Source organism: Magallana gigas, chromosome 7 (assembly GCF_963853765.1).
Source record: "Magallana gigas chromosome 7, xbMagGiga1.1, whole genome shotgun sequence".
Lineage (NCBI taxonomy): Eukaryota > Metazoa > Mollusca > Bivalvia > Ostreida > Ostreidae > Magallana > Magallana gigas.
Window position 1 is genome coordinate 7110089 of NC_088859.1, and position 19349 is coordinate 7129437.

Consider the following 19349-nt stretch of genomic DNA (forward strand, 5'->3'; position numbering starts at 1 on the left):
GACACTCACGTGAGTTTGTTTATGTCAAAACCTATAACGGTAGAACCAATTAATTCCGCAAAACTTTCAATTTTTTTAATATAAAAACATTGTACACGGTATTTGAAACAGTAAACATAGGTAATCACAGATTACAAAGCTCACCGAGACGAGACATCACCCTTATGAGACTTCACCTTTATGAGACCACCTTTATCATATTAAATGAAAATCATACTTTATGATCTTGGATATTCATGGATTCTGTTTTGACAAAATATCGTATATCATCTGTTAAAAAATTGTATGATAATCATATGTTCATATGTTAATCAATACAATAATATAAAATTAAATATTGCATCCTATCATATTTATAACATATATCATATAATACAATAAAATACCATAATAAACAATGATGAGATATGATATTGTAACGTATGGTATGACATTGTATTGTGTTATACGTTATTGTATTTGATCACATAATACAATATCATAATATATAACACAATATAGTATTATATTACAACATCATATTACATAATACATCATAACATTGAAACATATGATATTATATTGTATAATATAGTATGATATTGTATGATACTGTATCATTTTTGAAACATAATATGATATTGTATCATATGATACAATATAATTTGATACAACATTGTATCATATCAAATGATACAATATTATGTGATAAAGTAAAATATATAATACAACATTATATTATACATATTGTATCATATGATACAATAATATATTTTACAATATCATACAATACAATTTCATGTGATGTGATAAAATATCATATTATAAACCAATATCATATATTATAATACGATATTATAAAATATTACAGTATCATATTATACAATTTCATGTGATATAATTCTGTAATATTACAGAAACTAATATCATATTATACAATATTGTATCATGCGCGGATCTAGAGGAAGGGTCGGGGGGGTCCCGACCCCCCCTGGAAAATAAAAATTTATTAAATTTACATAGTAAAATTATCGCGAAAATATGCCTCGGACCCCCCCTGGCAAACACAATTATCCTTCGGACCCCCCCTGGAAAAAATTTCTGGATCCGCGCATGTTGTATGATACAATATTATAGAATATACAATATTGTATCATAGGATACAATATTATATTTTGCAATATCTTATGTAATAGTATCATGTGATAAAATAATAAATTAATAATACAATATAATATTATACAATATTGTATCATTATATACAATACTTTACATAACGATATCATGTTACAATATCATAACATAAAATATAAAAAAAATTGATTTAATATCATATCGTATCATATCACTTTTTATAATATTACATATGATATTATATTGTATCATATTAAACAATATTGTTTCATACCATACAATACTATATCATAGGAATCATGTTATATCATTTATCAACAAACACATCTATCTATCGAGCAGGTTTGAGTGAGGTGGGAGATTTCTTTAGCATCCTTGATAATGGAGATCAGGCTCTGCATCTGAAGCAACCTCTGCGTTTCATTTATAATATAGTTAAATCAACTATGCAAGCTATCATCTATAAAACATGTGACCTGTTCCAAAAAAAACTAAACCTCATCCAGCATCCGAAACCTATGGCTCAGATTCAGCATTCAAGCCTGTCAGGTGCATCAGTATACATAAGACGCATCTCCATGCAAGTTTGGTGAAGTTCAGACCAGTAATAACTAAGATATTATCATCAGAGGGCACTAGCAATTAAAACCTTAACCTGCTCCAGCATCCGCAACCTAATATGGCTAAGATTCAACATCCATGCCTGTCAGGTGCATCTGTATCATAAGACACACCATCCATTCAAGTTTGGTGAAGTTAGGACCTGTATTTACTAAGATATATTTTTTAGCATCCTTAATAATGGAGATCAAGCTCTGCATCTGAAGCTTCCTCTGTGATTCATTCATATTACAGTTTAATCAACTATGCAAGTTTGAAATAGTACTATTATCTATTAAACATGTGACCTGTTCCAAAAAACTTAACCATATCCAGCATCTGAAACCTATGGCTCAGACTCAGCATTCAAGCCTGTCAGGTGCATCAGTATAATAAAACGCACCATCCATGGAAGTCTGGTGTAGTTAGGACAAGTAATAACTAAGATATGATCATCAGAGGGCACCTGTTTTAAAACTTTAACCAGCTCTAAAAACCTTAACCTCCCCCAGCATCCGAAACCTATGGCTCAGATTCAGCATTCAAGCCTGTCTGGTGCATCAGTATCACAAGACGCCCCATCCATGGAAGTCTGGTGAAGTTAGGACAAGTAGTAACCAAGATATAATCATCAAAGGGCACCTGCAACAAAAACTTTAACCAGCTCTAAAAACCTTAACCTCCTTCAGCATCTGTAACCTATAGCTCAGATTCAGCACCCAAGCCTGTCTGGTGCATCAGTATCATAAGACACACCATCAATGCAAGTTTGGTGAAGTACGGACAGGCAGTAATTTAGATATTGCTATCAAAGGGCACCTGCAACAAAAACATTAACCTGGTCCAAAAACCTAAACCTCCTCCAGCATCCGAAACCTATAGCTCAGATTCAGCACTCAAGCCTGTCTGGTGCATCAGTATCATAAGACACACCATCCATGCAAGTTTGGTGAAGTACGGACCTGCAGTAACTTAGATATTGCTATCAAAGGGCACCTGCAACAAAAACTTTAACCTGGTCCAACAACCTTAACCTCCTCCAGCATCTGAAATTTAGGACTCAGATTCAGCATCCAAGTCTTTCAAGTCCATAAGTAGGTCCAGATGCATCATCCATGCAAGTTTGGTGAAGATAGGACAAGTAATAGCTTAGATACAGGACCTGCAACAAAAACTTTAACCAGGTCCGGACGCCGACGCCGACGCCGACACCGACGCCGACGCCGAGGGTATAGCATAAGCTCCCCCTGACTTCGTCTCGGTGAGCTAAAAAGGAGGGATTCGGATTCTTTTTTTCATAATTTGGCAAACAAATTTTAGGTATTTAATTTAATGAAGGGATAGGACAATTTTGAAACATGTTAATTAACTGTTAACATATTGATTAAATTACTATAGTACTATATATAGTTATATCAGAGACATAATAAACATCATTTATTTATGTCTGGTTAAATAACTATGTCAGTATATATGAATCAGTCAGACACGTTTCGTCAAATGGGACACAGTGGCTTGTGTTAAAAACAAAACAAAACAAAACATCGTTAAAAAAGTGGGTACCTCGATGGAAAAAAATAACTGCTTCGACTGAGGTACCCGGGTACTTTTTTAATTAACGCTGTTTTTTTCCTACACAAGTCCCATCCCCTTTTCTCCCAGCAGACTTTCTTTTTTAATTTACATATATATAAAAAGTGAATGATCATGAAGCTGAGCCCCACTTTTCCAACTTCAAAATGATATCATATGGTTATGAATATCGGACCATCAATTCATTTAACAAAATCTGGTCATTACATCATGTACAATCGAATACCTTAATGGTCGATATTTGATTTATTCAATGAAAAGATATGATAGACGAGAAAAAAATAATAATAGGGTATAAATGAGAATAACTATATATAACTATAATATTAATATAACTATAAGTAATCGACAACCACACAACGCTACCGGTGTCGTATACTTTAAGGTCCGTATCGCGTATCAAAAGGGATAGTGTCCAATAGCAGCATTCTTGCATTGGTATAGATTAACTCTCTCTCTCTCTCTCTCTCTCTCTCTCTCTCTCTCTCATATCAAATCCCCGCAACTCTGCCAAAAAATCAGGTAAACACTTAGGAAAGCTGAAACTTATGTGGAAGCATCCTCAGGTAGTGTAGTTTCAAATTAGTGAAAAACATGACCCCCGGAGGTAGGGTGGGGCCACAATGGGGGTCGAATTTTTACATAGGAATATAAAGAGTACATCTTTAAAAATCTTCGCAGCTCAGAAACTGATCAACCAGAAAAGCTGAAACTTGTGTGGAAGCATCCTCAGGTAGAGTAGATTCAAGTTTGTTCAAATCATCATTCCAGGGGGAGGATGGGGTCACAACAAGGGGGGGGGGGGAGACAAATTTTTACATAAGAATAGATAGATAGATAATTCAAAAATCTTCTAAAAATCATTTGCCTAGAAAAGCTGTAACTTTAGTCAGATAATATAGATTCAAATTCGTTAAAATAAAAATCTTGGGGAATAGGGTGGGCCACACTGGGAATCCAATTTTACAAAAGAATAAATCAGTTTTCATTATATTTTCAAAACTGAAGGGTTACTATATAGTGTTTTACTTATGTGGCAAGTATTTTGACGTATTGCTGACTCTTTAAAATTGCTTTGGCTTTGGCCTCTGGACTATTCTTTTGCCTTACCCTGGGTTCAGAGTTTAATGTGATTTATATCCCATATATAAGCAATTGTTTAAGATCTTTTTGAGAACTGCAATGCTCAACATGTGATATGACTATAATATCATCCTGATAGATAAGAGACTTGATTGTAAGCTTTAAGAATATTCAGGGAGGGGGAACGGATTTTTATTTATGCAGGATCTACATGCATTATAGAAGAAAGTGCTAGTAATTATCTTCAACTTGTTGTCTTGGCGCCTTAAGGCACAATTCTAATTTGTTTTACTACTTCACATTTTAAAATCTCACAAAATAACATGCAATTCTTTACACACAAAGAATAAATAAATAAAATGATTTGCTTTGAACTGAAAAGTGGACAAAGCGTATGACATTGCATTTCTTTCATTGGAGGTAGTGATAAATGTAAAAAAAACCCACATTTTTATCAGTCAAATAATCTCTTCATAATCCAAGCTTGACGTAATAGTTAAAAGACTTTTACACGGACCACGGGTACATGTAGCATTCGGGTGAGAGACATTAACACTTTACAGATCACCGAAAACACTAAACTGAAGAATTGAACCGAGGGTTTGTCCAAACGTAGTGTCATAGTTGCAATAAAATCATGAAAACTCGCCGTAATGACAAAATTTTGAACTATAAAATATTCACATATGTTTATTTAGATCTGAAAATTTCAACTTGATGCAAAACGATATTTACTTCTGCAGACAACACAAATAGAGCATCGCATGGATATATATAAAATACAATTTATTGGCTTTTGGATAAATTCATCTACATCTACCAAAAAGGATTTTAAACAAAACCACCAAAACTTTATTTTGTCTTCTTTTTTTTTTTAGCTCACCTGAGCTTAAAGCTTGTGAGCTTTTCTGATCACTCTTTGTCCGGCGTCCGTCTGTCTGTCTGTAAACTTTTTACATTTTCGACTTCTTCTCCTAAACCACTGGGCCAATTTCAACCAAACTTGGCACAGAGCATTGTTGTGTTAAGGGGATTCAAGTTTATTAAAATAAAGGGCCATGTCCTATTTTAAGGGGAAATAATTAGGATTGATAAAAAATTTGGTGATATTTTTTTTCAAAAATCTTCTCAAAAAACATTTGGCCAGAAAAGCTGAAACTTGTGTGGAAGCATCCTAAGATAGTGTAGATTTAAGTTTGTTCAAATCATGGTCCCCGGGGGTAAGATGGGTCCACAATTGGGGTCGAAGTTTTACATAGGAGTATACAGAGTTAATCTTTAAAAATCTTCTTCTCAAAAACCATTTGGTCAGAAAAGCTGAAACTTGTGTGGAAGCATTCTAAGATAGTGTAGATTCAAGTTTGTTCAAATCATGGTCACGGGGGGGGGGGGGGGGGGGGGGTAAGATGGATCCACAATGGGGGTCGAAGTTTTGCATAGGAGTATATAGAGTTAATCTTTAAAAAATCTTCTTCTCAAAAACCATCTGGTCAGAAAAGCTGAAACTTGTGTAGAAGCGTCCTCAGAGAGTGTATATTCAAGTTTGTTCAAATCATGGTTCCCGTGGGTAAGGTGGGGCCACAAGGGGGGTGTCAAAGTTTTACATAGGAGTATATAGAGTTAAACTTTAAATATAGAGTTACAACTGAATATATTGAGAAAAATCTTTTTCTAAAAAAATCATTTTCTTAGAAAACGTTCAACATTAGTGAAAGCAACCTTAGATAGTGTGGATTCAAATTCGTCAAAATCATGTTTTTCTGAGTAGGGTGGAGCCACATGAGGAGTCCAATTTTACAAAGGAAAACATTTTAAGTTCACCAAAACTCAAATGTTATAATATATTGTTTTACTTATATGTAAGCATTTTGACATATTGTTGATTTTTTAAAATTGTTTAGACTTTGGCCCCTAGACAATTCTTGGGCTTCAGAAGTTTGATGTAGGTTTATATCCCATTTGATTTAGATCTTCTTGAGAACTGTAATGCTCAATATGTGAAATGACTACACTGTAACAAAAAGGGATAGCCTGGTTCCCGAGGCCTTCCGATTGTGCTTGGAAGGCCTCGGGAACCAGGCTACAAAAAGGGATCAATGATAAACAGAATATCCAGGGGAAAAATTGATTTTTTTTAAATACAGGATCTGTTAGACTACATTGTCCATATTTTATTTTGTATATAAATGACTCTGTAAAGCTGATTTTATGACGTCCATTGTTGCTCAGATGAGCAATGTGGCCCATGTGTCTCTTGTTTTCTTAAAAGAATATGAAATAATATAAACTATCATCTACTAGTATATCAACAGTGAAGCCACCGGAAGCACTAGCATGGATTCTGGAGACTTTGTAGGGCTAAAATGATTTTTTCAAAGTTAAACTGTTACTAGTATGATATTTCTTTTCGTGATAAAAATTACTAATTGTTATTTAAGAATTAATAGATTCAAGACCTGCAATAATTCCGCCAATAGCCCCTGCTTTGCAGAAATATAAGATGTGAATAAAGTTTTAAAAAAGATAATCATGCCAATATTTGTATACATGTACTAATAGTAATAATAAACATGGAAGATTAGTTAAAAAGAACCACTTGTATACAATTACTCAAAGGTGGTTGACAGGTCACATTTGCACCCACGTGGAGCGTGACTAAATTAAATGGGTTTTCTATAGGTACTTTACATCACTGAACTCATGGGTTTTCTTAATGATACCAGAGACATAAATTATTTACAAGTATGTCTCTGATAATTTACACCGTTGAAATCAGTGTGATAGAGAAATCCCATGACTTTCCAAAAAGTTGGTTACTAGTACTAAGATTTACATATTGCTCATTTTTTTGTCAAAAGGAGTAAGATTTACCTTTATTTTGATAATTTTAGGGGCGCCGGGTGCGCCCACTTATCTCCGCATCGTTTTTGAGGGGGGGGGGGGGGCAGACTCATCCAAAATCCCGAAAAATGAAAATCCTAATCCGGGGCCGGGGGTGGGAGGCAAGTATACTTTTAATTTCAATTCAACTGTTCATTTCATTATTTTCAATTTATCAATATGTTATTAGAAAGATGCAAATGTAAACAATAAAATTTATGTAAGTAGCGATGATTGCAGGAAACAATTACATGCGGGCATGATTCACAGGCACTAGCATCGTTTTTGAGAGGGGGGGGGGGGGAGACTCATCCAAAAAATCTTGACAAGCAAAAAAAAAAAAAAAAAAGGGAGGGAAAAGTTACCTTCCAAAATCCTGAAAAATGAAAATCCTAATCCGGGGGGCAAGTTTACTTTTAATTTCAATTCAACTGTTCATTTCATTATTTTCAATTACATGGTTCCATGAAAGTGTGTGTGTGTGGGGGGGGGGGGGGGGGGGGGGGAGGGGGGCAACTCCATGTTTATTCAATTTTTTGTATGTAAATTTAAGAAAAATCTTTGGTGCGCAAAAACGTGGGGGGGGGGGCAGGCCCCCCACCCACCCCCTCACCCCGATGCTACGCGCCTGCCTGATTCATGCGGGTTATGAAGGTAGAGATCATTTCATGAAAAAAAAAATACATAACCCGCTATATAACGGGTTATATTTTAAATAGTCCAGACGCCCCTGTTTTAAGGTTTTTTTGCAGTCATTGTAGTATCGTTATTTGAAAGTGTGTGTGGAGGGGGGGGGGCTCATTCAAAAAAAATTCTAAAAATCTTGAGAAGCAAAATTAAAAGAGGTAATTCTCAAAAAAAAAGAGTGGTGGTGGGGGGAGGGATGTCTGCTGCAAATAAAAGGCAGGCGTCCCCCCATTCCCCCACCCAAATGCTACGGGCCTGTTTTAATCCCTGTACATCTTCTTCTTTCCTTGATGGTGTGGACTCAATTTGAGTTATACTCCAGTAATTCCGTAGTGAGCTGTTTACTAGAGGCCCATGGGTCACATCACTCACCTGCATAAAAGTTCCTCGTATCATTCCATTTCAGTTTTTAAATTTTTCCCCCAATATATTTTTATGTTAAACTTTGAACCCATCTTAGGGCCTCAGTATTAGTCCCGTGGTCACAATTTAAACAATTCAGAATCTACACTATCTAAGGATGCTCACATACTAATCTAAATAATTGTACCACTTTAGTTGCTGAGAAGAAGATTTTTAAACATGTTCCCTATTTATCCATAAAATAATTTCTTACTTCTCCAGGCAAGTAGTATCGAGGGGGGCAGGTGTTCTCCTCCTCCCAACTTTCTTTGCAACATACATGGTCTTTAATTTAATTTACTGCAGTCAAAAGCATGGTGGAAGAATTGAAATCAGCATTGCCAGCCTCAGAGCTAATTGTGGATGTTTGTAGATTAACCAAAAGGATGGAAACTGACGCCAACCTCAGACACTGGAAGACATCACAAACCAAATGGAAGAGGCCATGGTTTCCAGCTAAATCTATTATGTTTGTTTGGGGAGAATATTGTGTACCTCAGTCTCATCTTTTCAGGATTTCCTAGAAAATGGACTTATACACTTCAGTTTCAGCCACGCGCAGGCCTAGGACCTATGCCTGCAATTTAGGCACCTAAAAGCTAGCAAGAAATTATAGAGAGATATATGTACTGAATATATACATAAACTTTCAAACTATAAAGTGATTCTAGGTCCAAACTCACCCATGTACAGGTACATGTCTTAAGAAATACATGTACATTATATTACATATTGATTTACCTTTGAGTCTATACATCCTCTGGTAGTCATTCACTATACACTATCATTCATTTCAGACCTGACTGATGCAAATCAAAGAAACTCCATTTTCTCTTGTAAAGTGTTTATTTAGTTTTACATAAATAGATAAAGGTTATCAAATGCGTCCAAAAATAAATGATATTTTTAAATCAGTGTTAAGTAGAGTGCATCGGTGATATTACATTTTGTGATGACTTTTATCATTTATTGGGACAGTATACTTTAACAGGGTTGGATGGTCGTGGCCATTATTAAAAGACCATACTGGAATTTATCTCCATTAGATGAAAAGCTCAATCAATCTGTATAAAAATAAAGTAGAAAAACGTCCACATTTTTGAAGTAAATTATTTGATTTTTGTCTTTACTGAATCAAAATTTAAGGTTAAGAAATATCATAATTAAAATGATAGGTAATTTGTTGACCACCCAGCTACCTTATTAGTACAGTAGATTCCTAAGTAAATGAGAAATTAATATCTGCATAAAATAGTGAGAAGCACTTTTGTGAATATTAAAATCTCGCTATTATTTTATGGGATTTGAAACAATAAGAAATTAAGATGAAAATTCTGCATTCGCGATTTTATGTTCTCACAATTTGATACAATGGGATTGCGGAATAAAGTACTCTTGTAAGAGAAGGATTCTACAGTATTCTCAGTGCTTTTGTGTTCTAGGGGCACTGGTTCGTACAGGCGTACTAGAAAGATTTTCTTTGTTGAAGACATCAAACACATCATCATGACCCTGTATGTTATAAACACTGTCATGTAGTAATCTCATTCACAATTAAAAAATAAACAATGGGCAAAAATCTATATTATCTATAGAAATATTTCTTTGTTTATATCATAAAACATATCATCACAACCCTGTATGTTAAATAAATGTAGTAATCTCATTCACAATCAAAAAATAAACAATGTGCATAGAAAAAAATCTATATAATCTATATAATGTGCTTGTAAGGAATGAATTTAAACAAAACCCTGATGTAAGATCCTAGGAATACAATAAATGACTCAAGAACTAGTATGTTCTACAGAAAAACCTTAATGTAGGAGTATAAAAAATATACATGGATCTCTGAATACAAAAACAAGGATTTACACACAAAAGTTTAACAATCACATTCACAGCATCCAATTAAAAAAATGCATAAAAACTGAGAAAGAGACAAAGTTGTTTGACAAATTTTTGAAAAAGCCCACACTTAAAATGTACATCCATTCTTATTGATTTTTAAGATTCTCCATTTTGATAACCCATGCCCACTTGCATGGCATCTGGTTATATGAAAGTACAGGGAACTCAATTTGCATGGCCACATTCTTGAACACAGACCATTTTAATGGCTCCTTAACACCAAGCATTGTGACCCTGGTAGTTGACGTGGTAACTGGGACACCAAGGAGAATCTTGTTGTCTTGGGGCCAGAATGTGACAATACCGTACACTGCTGTACTATTTCCTTGCTTCTTTGTGGTGTACCTGAAATAATCAATCTCCTTGCCATTATTGCCTTGTTAATTCTGAGGTATAGTTTTTGCTACATATGTGTGAGGGTACAGAAGAAGATTTTTGAAATTTTGGTCTTTTTTGCATATTTGGCCCTGCTTATGAGGCTCCAGGAGTGGTGGGGAAGCCATGAGCTTTATAATTTAGATTCCTCTTACCATAGAGATGCTTCACACCAAAACTGGTAAGAATTGAACTTATAAAAGAAGCTAAAAATACATGTTTAAAATTGTTAATGTTCGAAGAATGATGCACAATGACGAACGAAGACCAATTGCAATATGTCACCTGAGGGAATCAAGTGACCTAAAATACTGACTCACCAAACTCCAGGAAACGTTATGTTATCTTTTGCTTCGAACCAGGGCCTTGTCTCATAGATAGCCTCTCCATTGACCTTGAGCCACTGTCCCATTTGTCGAAGTCGTTCCTCAAATACAGGGATGATAACTCCGTCGGCTGTAGGTCCCACATTGATCAAGATGTTACCTCCATAACTATAGTACAGTTAAAAGAATCACATTATGAAAATCTTTCAAACACTGAAAGAGAATTCTTCGATACAGACGAACTTCAGTGAGAATTGGTATGTTTACTTTGTCACAGTGAAAAGCAATTTACCTCTGATCAACATTTTCATAAAAATATCCCTCTGAAGTATTGAACCAACTAAAAAATAATCTAGCCAACTACATGTATGAGGTCACTTACCTGACAGTTTCTGCAATCTCCGCCAGCAGTTCCTCTATTGTAAGAACGTCCTCAATCTGTATCTGGCGCCGATGAGTCCATGCCCTCTTGTCTATCGTCATACAGCTCTCCCACTTGTGCTTAATAATTTTGCCTGCATTTGAGGATATTATTCATTAAAATCATTTCTTTTACTCTTTTCCTGATGTGCACTTATATTCATGTATTAAATGTGTATCTATAGGGATGTAGAATTATTATTGATCCAAATGATTTAATTAAATATCAATAAATGTTTTACACAAAATGCAAATTCCATGTTATGTGCAAGTCTGTATTAACAAATACAGCTGCGGTACAGTGATTAGTTTATCTTTGACTCTATTTTATAAGTCAAAGGTTTGATTAGAGTAATGAAGTCAAGGTCATAGGAAGGTCATATAGAGGTCAAGGTCAGGAAAATAATTACATAAATTCAGTAGATTCCTTATTAAAAAGAAAGTATTAATTCCTAGACTTAATAGTAATTATTAGGAATCTACAGTAAAAAAGTTGCATCTTTATCTTGTTACCTGGTTTAAACTTGTCCTGACAGTTCCAGAAGCTTCCATGTTTACAAATAGCGTCCTTTCCCCAACGGTCATTGGTGACCACTGTGTCCTTCACCGGGCTACAAGACAATCAGATTAACCATTGAACAGGTGCTATACAACCTGTCCAAGTCACGGTGAACCCATCAAATATAATTTAGGCCATCAAAAATTAATCTATTGGTTCTCAGGCCAACATTTTCAAAATTAAAGTACTGAAGTACTGACGGGAGGTGATTTTATCGATTATTATTTATGATAAAATCAACGATATGTTATTTTGCATGGCAAGTTGTTCACTATATGTATTTGAATTACGCACATTTTTAAAATATGAATTCTCACACAGGAATTGCGTGAAAACCCAATATGAATCATGTTGTGTAATATCCAAAGAATTATTCCATCGAACTACGTATCAGTAATTGAAATAGTTATGAGAACTTGTATGGACCCAAGCAAAATTGAACTCTAGTCTCGTTCAACCAGACTCTCACCTGTCTCCGTTAATCTCCGACAAGCAACAGAGACTCTCTGCTTGTCGGAGATTTACGGAGACAGCCGAGCGTCTGGCTGAACAAGACTATATTGAACTCTAGCGTAGGAATACATAAAATGTACCACTTCAAAAAATATCTAAATTATCCGTACCATTTAAAATCTGACTTTTTACAAAGAATCTATATATAAGTTTCCTTGAAAAACAATTAAGAAATAAAGTACGAGTTTTCGTGAATGTTGCAGAATAACCTCCGAGGTCGAGAAATGTTGTCTTGAAATATAAAAGCCGAGGCGTTAGCCGAGGCTTTTATATTTCAAACAACATTTCGAGACCAAGGAGGTTATCTTGCAACATTCATGATAACAAGAACTTTATTTCTATTCTACTAACAGCCAAGTATTTCTACAGATCGATTTCCTATAGAGAGACGATCTAGGTCATTTCGACGGCTGTTCCGTGTAACCCCAACGGTTTTGTTAGTAATGTTTACATGTGTATCGATCACATGCAGACGACATGTTTTTGTTTGGATTTTTAATACTCTTAACTTATTTAGAAAATATCTTTGAATCATGTTCCCTGATATTTTAAGGGCAATTAAATACGATTATTACTACTACACGTTATATATTTTATGTAAAAACACGCAGTGAAAATTTGCTAGGGAGGTCCTAGGAACAGCCGCATTGATCTCATAAAAATAAACAGTTGAGGCAATACACATCGTTTTGACTGGAACTAACACGTGAAATTGACATGGTTTAAAAAATTTTGACGGTTTGAAGTTGAACTTTCATGATCAGTGCGAGACAAATAGGTATTTCTGATCTGATAATTTACTGATGACGTTCGTGGTATATTGGAGAATAATGTCCGCGGCATCTCTTTGATCACGGCGATAACTGTAGTAGAATGCTTAATAACTCATTACATAGAATATATTGATTAGAACTATATGTTGTCAGCGGTGTATTGATTTGTGCTTAGGTCCAAGCACTGTTTCACTTTTGGTTTGTCCGAGTAACTGCATAGGAGAGTTGACTAAATCAACTCCCAAAAACAGATGCGTTTGGGCGGCGATGATTTTTTTCTTTTTATTTCATGAAAAAAGGATGCGGTATATTTTCTTTTTATTTTAACAATGTGCAATTCTTTTTCATCTGAGAAAGTATAAATAAAGTAAATAGCCCAAAAAATTAAAATTCAAAATATCAGTTTTTTTACTAAGGGAGGCATTGTATTAACTCCCAGGTCGTCCATCTAAATTTTTTCAGACATGGAGCTACAAACTGGCCAGCAGCTATTCAGTAATAAGATTAAGAAACTTTGCAAGCAATTACCTGTCATTGAACAGCCAGGCCAGAAACTCGGTAGAATTCCAGTAGGTACTGTTTTCATTCCAGCTTCCATCTGACCATAGTACATCAGGCTTGTATCGGTTTATCAGTTCATACAGCTCTGGTAACGCCTTGTTCTGTAACACAGTAAATACAACTCTACAAAGTTATGCAGTTTTGATCAGATAAAAGGGTTCACAATATGCTAAATTTAATATATAATTTATGCACAATATAACTTATGTGACAGTATTATAATTATTACTGTATACAGGGAAATATTCACCCCCATTTTATTTTTGCCCCTTTCGCCCTCGTTGTTAGCAAGTGAATTTAAGACTGGGTGAATTCTTCATGTCTTCAATTATTTTTCTTTAAACACAACTGTGTCTGGGCGAATTCAAGACGGGGCGAAACTGTTTGCAAGTGTAGAAGGGCGAAAATTACTTTTATACAGTATATCGGAGAAAAAAATTGTACATGCAACCTAGAATTCTCCTAATTTATTCCTCCTTCACATTCATTATAATAATAGTAATTAATACATTTATTATTCTACTACCTACCCTAACATAGTCTTGAGTCTACTCATGAGAGAGTAAATTGATCAAAGGTCTTCTGACTATATAGACTCTTACCCTGACATAGTTCTGTGTGGTGTAATTGTTGGCCACATCCTGGAGATAGATAGGGTTGTAGAACTCAAACAGAGAATGGTACACTCCAAAATGGATGTCTGTCCTGTTTCTTATAGAATCAGCAAGGGCACCTGTTTATAATGTTCAAAGATGATTTTTTAATATATGAAACTTTGCAGGATAAATGGAGACCAACAATGCAGAGATTAATTTTTCTACATTCTGGTTGGGTAAGCATCTCTAGGAAATTGATGACATTAAACAACTGAATGTACAATGTTTATGAAATTCAGAATTCTATATTACTTAATCTGTTCAACTGACAATATTAATTAATATTTTGTGTGGTCTACTTTTGGTCCTTTGCAAATGGTCCTAAAATTCTGGTGCCACACTATTATATAAGAGTAATACGATACTAGCTAGCCTACTATGCTATGAAGATTAATGCAAAGCTAAATTATAAATGACTTATCTTGGACATACCAACAAGGTCTCTGTGTGGTCCAACATCATAGGCGTTCCAGTTCCATGAGACGGTAGAGGGCCAGAGAGTGAAGCCCTCGTGGTGCTTGGTTACCAATACTACATATCTGCAAAAATCAAAACCATATCACATAACTTAAAACATCCATGGAATTAGAACCATTTTAACAAGAGCTTGGACTTTATAGGTAGTAGTGTCAAACAGCAATGTGATGTAGGCCTGTCTTAATTGCTGGCCACATAGCCATGGCTCTTTGAAATCAACAAGATTTGTCTGGCATTGGAGCTAAATCTATGCAATCTGTGTATATTTCACTTGAACCAGAGTCATTTTGACCTTGTTTTGATGCACAAAAAAAGATATAGTTACATCCTACCGAAAGTCCAAGGTCTTGTTAAAATGGTTTTAACAGCGTTTTGAAGTAAATTGGGATATATGCTGGCTTTTATAGGTTCAAAAATACTGTAAATGTACTATATTTGGTGTGTAGGATATTTGTCGGAATATGATTTTTCAACAAGTTAGCATGGATTTGATATATAAAATTTCTGAAGGAACCTTAATTTATCTACTTAGGTATTTACATTTTGCGATGTTCTTGATTTAGCGAACGCAGTTTCCCACCAAAAGGCTAAATAGAATGCACAGCCAAATGTAATACATTTACAGTATGCACAATAAAGGCAGCAATCAAAATCAGCGAGAATGCAACATATTCAATAACCATGAGTCCCAGGATTTTATGTTCCTTTGAAAAGCTGTTGGGGTCCAGACTAGACACATATATTTCTATATATTGATATGCAGTTGATTGATCATTTAATTATCTTTACTGTAACACATAAACTAATTACAAATTAATATCAAAATGCAACTACATCTCTTGGGGGAAATAAATTGACATATACTATCTTAGATTTAGTTTGTGATGCATGGAGTTGAGTTGCATACTGTTATACATATATATATATATTTATATACTGTGATACATGTGTTTACTCATCAAAGGACCTTGAACTTGCCATGTAAATAAAGAACAATATACACCCATATATATTATATATAATTCAAACCTAGTCTAATAGTAGCATGATATCAAGTATCAATGTTTTGGGTATTAAAAAGACCTTTAATTGGGCATTAAGGAGAGCTTAAATCATAAGAGCATTTTAAAACCCCTTTTGAAATTCATTCAAAGGTGAAAATAATTAAATCACAGATTAAGGGAATGACCATATATGAGGGTTATCAACCTTAAGACCCTTTACACCCCTGCGAATGTTATTGTCATTTAAATTTAGACCACATATGATTTTATTTGACCCTTTCAGTTTCTCAGTAAAAATCGTGCCTCGTGTTTATAGTCTATTTCCTAGAATCTAGATACTTGTAGTCAAATATGAAATCTTAATGTTTATTGATTTAAAACTTTATCTTAATTAATTGGTGGATAATATGAGTTTTAGAAATAAATGTGACAATAGAAATTAAATATAGGTTTTTCTGCTGGTGCAACAATTAACATGCTTAGTAGAGATCCTGGATTAATTTTCAATTCGCGCCTGACCTAGTAATAGCATCAATAGTGAAACAGACTGTACTATTCGATATACTAAGTTTTTATTCAAAATAGGCACGCATTCTTTTTTTTTAAAGCACACCAAATGCATCAAACAGGGCTATGATTTCATTAAGCAACCCAATGTTTATATCTTAAACCATGTGTAGAGTGGTTGAACACGAATATTAACTCTAACTCTAACTCAATCTAATTAAAATTAGACGTTCTGAATCCGCTACCGCTTCTCAAACACCTAACAACATCCCATGCAGGGTCACGTCAGTGTGACCTTTCAGTTAACCAATGAAATCACGCCTCCGACTCTTTGGCTGAGGGCTCAGAACTCCTCTGCTTTTTTTTTATCGACATACGTAGATAACCGAGGTGTTCAAAGCGAAAGAAAAGCCCATGACAACGAGGAAAACTTGTGTTTTAGGAGATGCCTGTATTATATGTGGATTTTCGTTTGTCCAATACGAAAAGACAGCTGATGGGACTGATATTATTCACAAGTTCTATCAAAATAAGCTATATAAATCTGAACACAGAAAGGATAGATTGTATATGGAAGTAACCAAAAGATCGGATCTCGATCATCGATCACGAAGGGTGTAACGCGGGCGTTTGTAGGAAATGCTTCAGAAATGTCGTCCAAAATGCACCCCAATATATAGATTTCTTGTTCTTTTTTAAGCTTTTTAACGTTGAATAACTGAATCACTTCTTCGGACGCCAATTTGAAACTTCAACCGAGTCGATTTTAGAAACACGAATCTGATTGGATAATTCTGAAATGTTTATTCCTATTTGAAAGGTCACACTGACGTGACCCTGCGTGGGATGTTGTTAGATGTTTGAGAAGCGGTAGCGGATTCAGAACGTCTAATTTTAATTAGATTGACTCTAACTCCATCATTTAGTTTAATAACTGCTAGATCATCGGATGAAATAAGATATATATCTTAATAGATTTCCATGTTTTGAAATAAATCAAAGTAGGATATGATAAGAAACATGACCAGTACTTATAATTATGGTACGTATTTTGAGAATATTATACAAACACTCATTCTTCCGCTCGAAATTTTACAGGAACTGAACAAATCTCAGAATATCTAAGTCTCGTGAACTTTCGTTTGAGCACCTCTGGATTTATTACATACTTAGCATCGATAAAGAAAACGTTCCGAACACATTCGCAAGGGTGCTTTAGTTAAACAAAATGCAGTGCTCTATCACTGAGATTGAAGTGTCATTCTAATCCACTAGCTATAGTGCTGGTAGGAGTGAGGCTGTGTACTAATTAAGCCTGTCATAAAAAAGTTCCCAATATTGACAATAGATATAATTCACTCTTTACATAATTCTCTTTTGAGAAGTGAACAGGTATAGCCTACATCCACTTCGATGTAGGCTATGCCTGTCCACTTCTCAAAAGAGAATATCTTTACATGTACGTAATCATTTAACATTATTTTATTGCAATTGTTATTTAGATGCAAATTCCAACTGACTTAGATCAGCTTTTGAAGCGTGTACATGTCCACCACCTTATAAACTCTCATTTTTTGCTATTTCTGGCTGGTTTATCAAAAATGAAAGTAGGTTTTTAATTTATTTAACAATGATTTCTTATCAGGTAATATTTCATTAAAGCTTACAGACATCAACTCACATGTGTTGAAATACATGTATCAAAGTTGTAAGCAGAACTTTACTCTGGTACATGCATTAATTTCCTTGTTTATTATTGGCAAAATGTCGTAATTTTTAAGTATAGACTGCACCTGACCTCTTTGTGTTTTATAAGAAGATTTGATTATTCTGTAAAGTTAAGATATTAAAAATATTAACATACTTCGCCCCAGATGCCTCGAAGAGATCTGCCCACTGGTCAGGATTGTAGAATGTAGCATGGAACTGTGAGGCAAAATCTGCATAAGTGAAATCTGGAGGGTAATTATCTTCCATAAATTTCACAACATTTTTGATTTTTTGAGTTTTCCATTGATACCAAAACCAAGCACTCTGAACGGCAGGAACCGAAAACACTCCCCAGTGTAGGAAAATTCCAATTTTGGACTTATCATACCACTCGGGTAGTGGTCTTGTGTCCAGAGAATCCCAGTTTGGCTCGTACCTGACAGAGCTTACAATATAAATCTGGAGCAATAGCACTAAAACTACAAACTTCATCATCATAATGGCTTACGGCTGACCAGTTTCCTCTATCAATAGTTCAATTCACTATACGCGTTGCTTACACTGTTACAGGGTCTAGCCTACTGAACGGGACAATGAGGATTTTGCAGCGGGCTATTTCAAATCACATGACACCCACGTGAGTTTGTTTATGAAACGAAAATTTTATCACACGGTTTTTAAATTTAGCTGACTCTTTCAATCTGATTTAAATCAGATCCTTGATCCGCTCCTATTTTCTCTATTGTAATTATTGATTTTAAACTTTATCTTAAATAATTGGTGGATAAAATGAGTTTTTAGATTTTTCTTCTGTTTCAACATGCTTAATAGTAGCGACTCCCCTCACTACCGTGACCAACTTATTTTATGTCATTTTGGGGGGGGGGGGGGGGGGGGGAGGGTTATTTCTAGATAATAAGCAATGAAGCATAATATCAAAAAATAAATAAAAAATTTAGCATTTATTATTTTTTTGGAGATGCCTATATAATATTCACAGGCCTGTATGAAACAAGCTCTTGTTGATAATATTGAACAAAACGATAACATCTTTGCAGAACTGACAAACATTCACGTTTTGTATTTTGTGCGAAAATAAAACACCAGCAACGCAACACAGTTTTATATATTTTTAAAATCATTAAGTTGATTTAAGAAATAAAAATCAAGTTAAAAAGTGATCAAATCGCGTGAAGCTG

General features: G+C 34.6%; 1 protein-coding gene across 1 annotated transcript; it reads right to left on the minus strand.

The window, feature by feature from the left end:
• Nucleotides 1-9178: 9178 nt before the first annotated feature.
• LOC105322551 (alpha-L-fucosidase) lies at nt 9179-18754 on the minus strand. Its single transcript, XM_034456090.2, has 8 exons — nt 18305-18754; nt 14885-14991; nt 14399-14529; nt 13764-13897; nt 11904-12001; nt 11353-11485; nt 10965-11138; nt 9179-10614 (listed from the first exon to the last, which is right to left on the minus strand). Exons 1-8 carry the CDS (start codon nt 18646-18648, stop codon nt 10356-10358), a joined length of 1380 nt encoding a protein of 459 aa, XP_034311981.2. The 5' UTR covers nt 18649-18754; the 3' UTR covers nt 9179-10355.
• Between the last annotated feature and the right edge of the window lie 595 nt (nt 18755-19349).

Coding starts and splice junctions, on each gene's coding strand:
- LOC105322551 (XM_034456090.2), bottom strand. CDS start 18,648: ATGATGATGAAGTTTGTAGTTTTAGTGCTATTGCTCCAGATTTATATT. Junction 14,530..14,884: donor ACCACACAGAGACCTTGTTG/GTATGTCCAAGA, acceptor CATTATAAACAG/GTGCCCTTGCTGATTCTATA. Junction 11,139..11,352: donor GAGATTGCAGAAACTGTCAG/GTAAGTGACCTC, acceptor ACTGTACTATAG/TTATGGAGGTAACATCTTGA.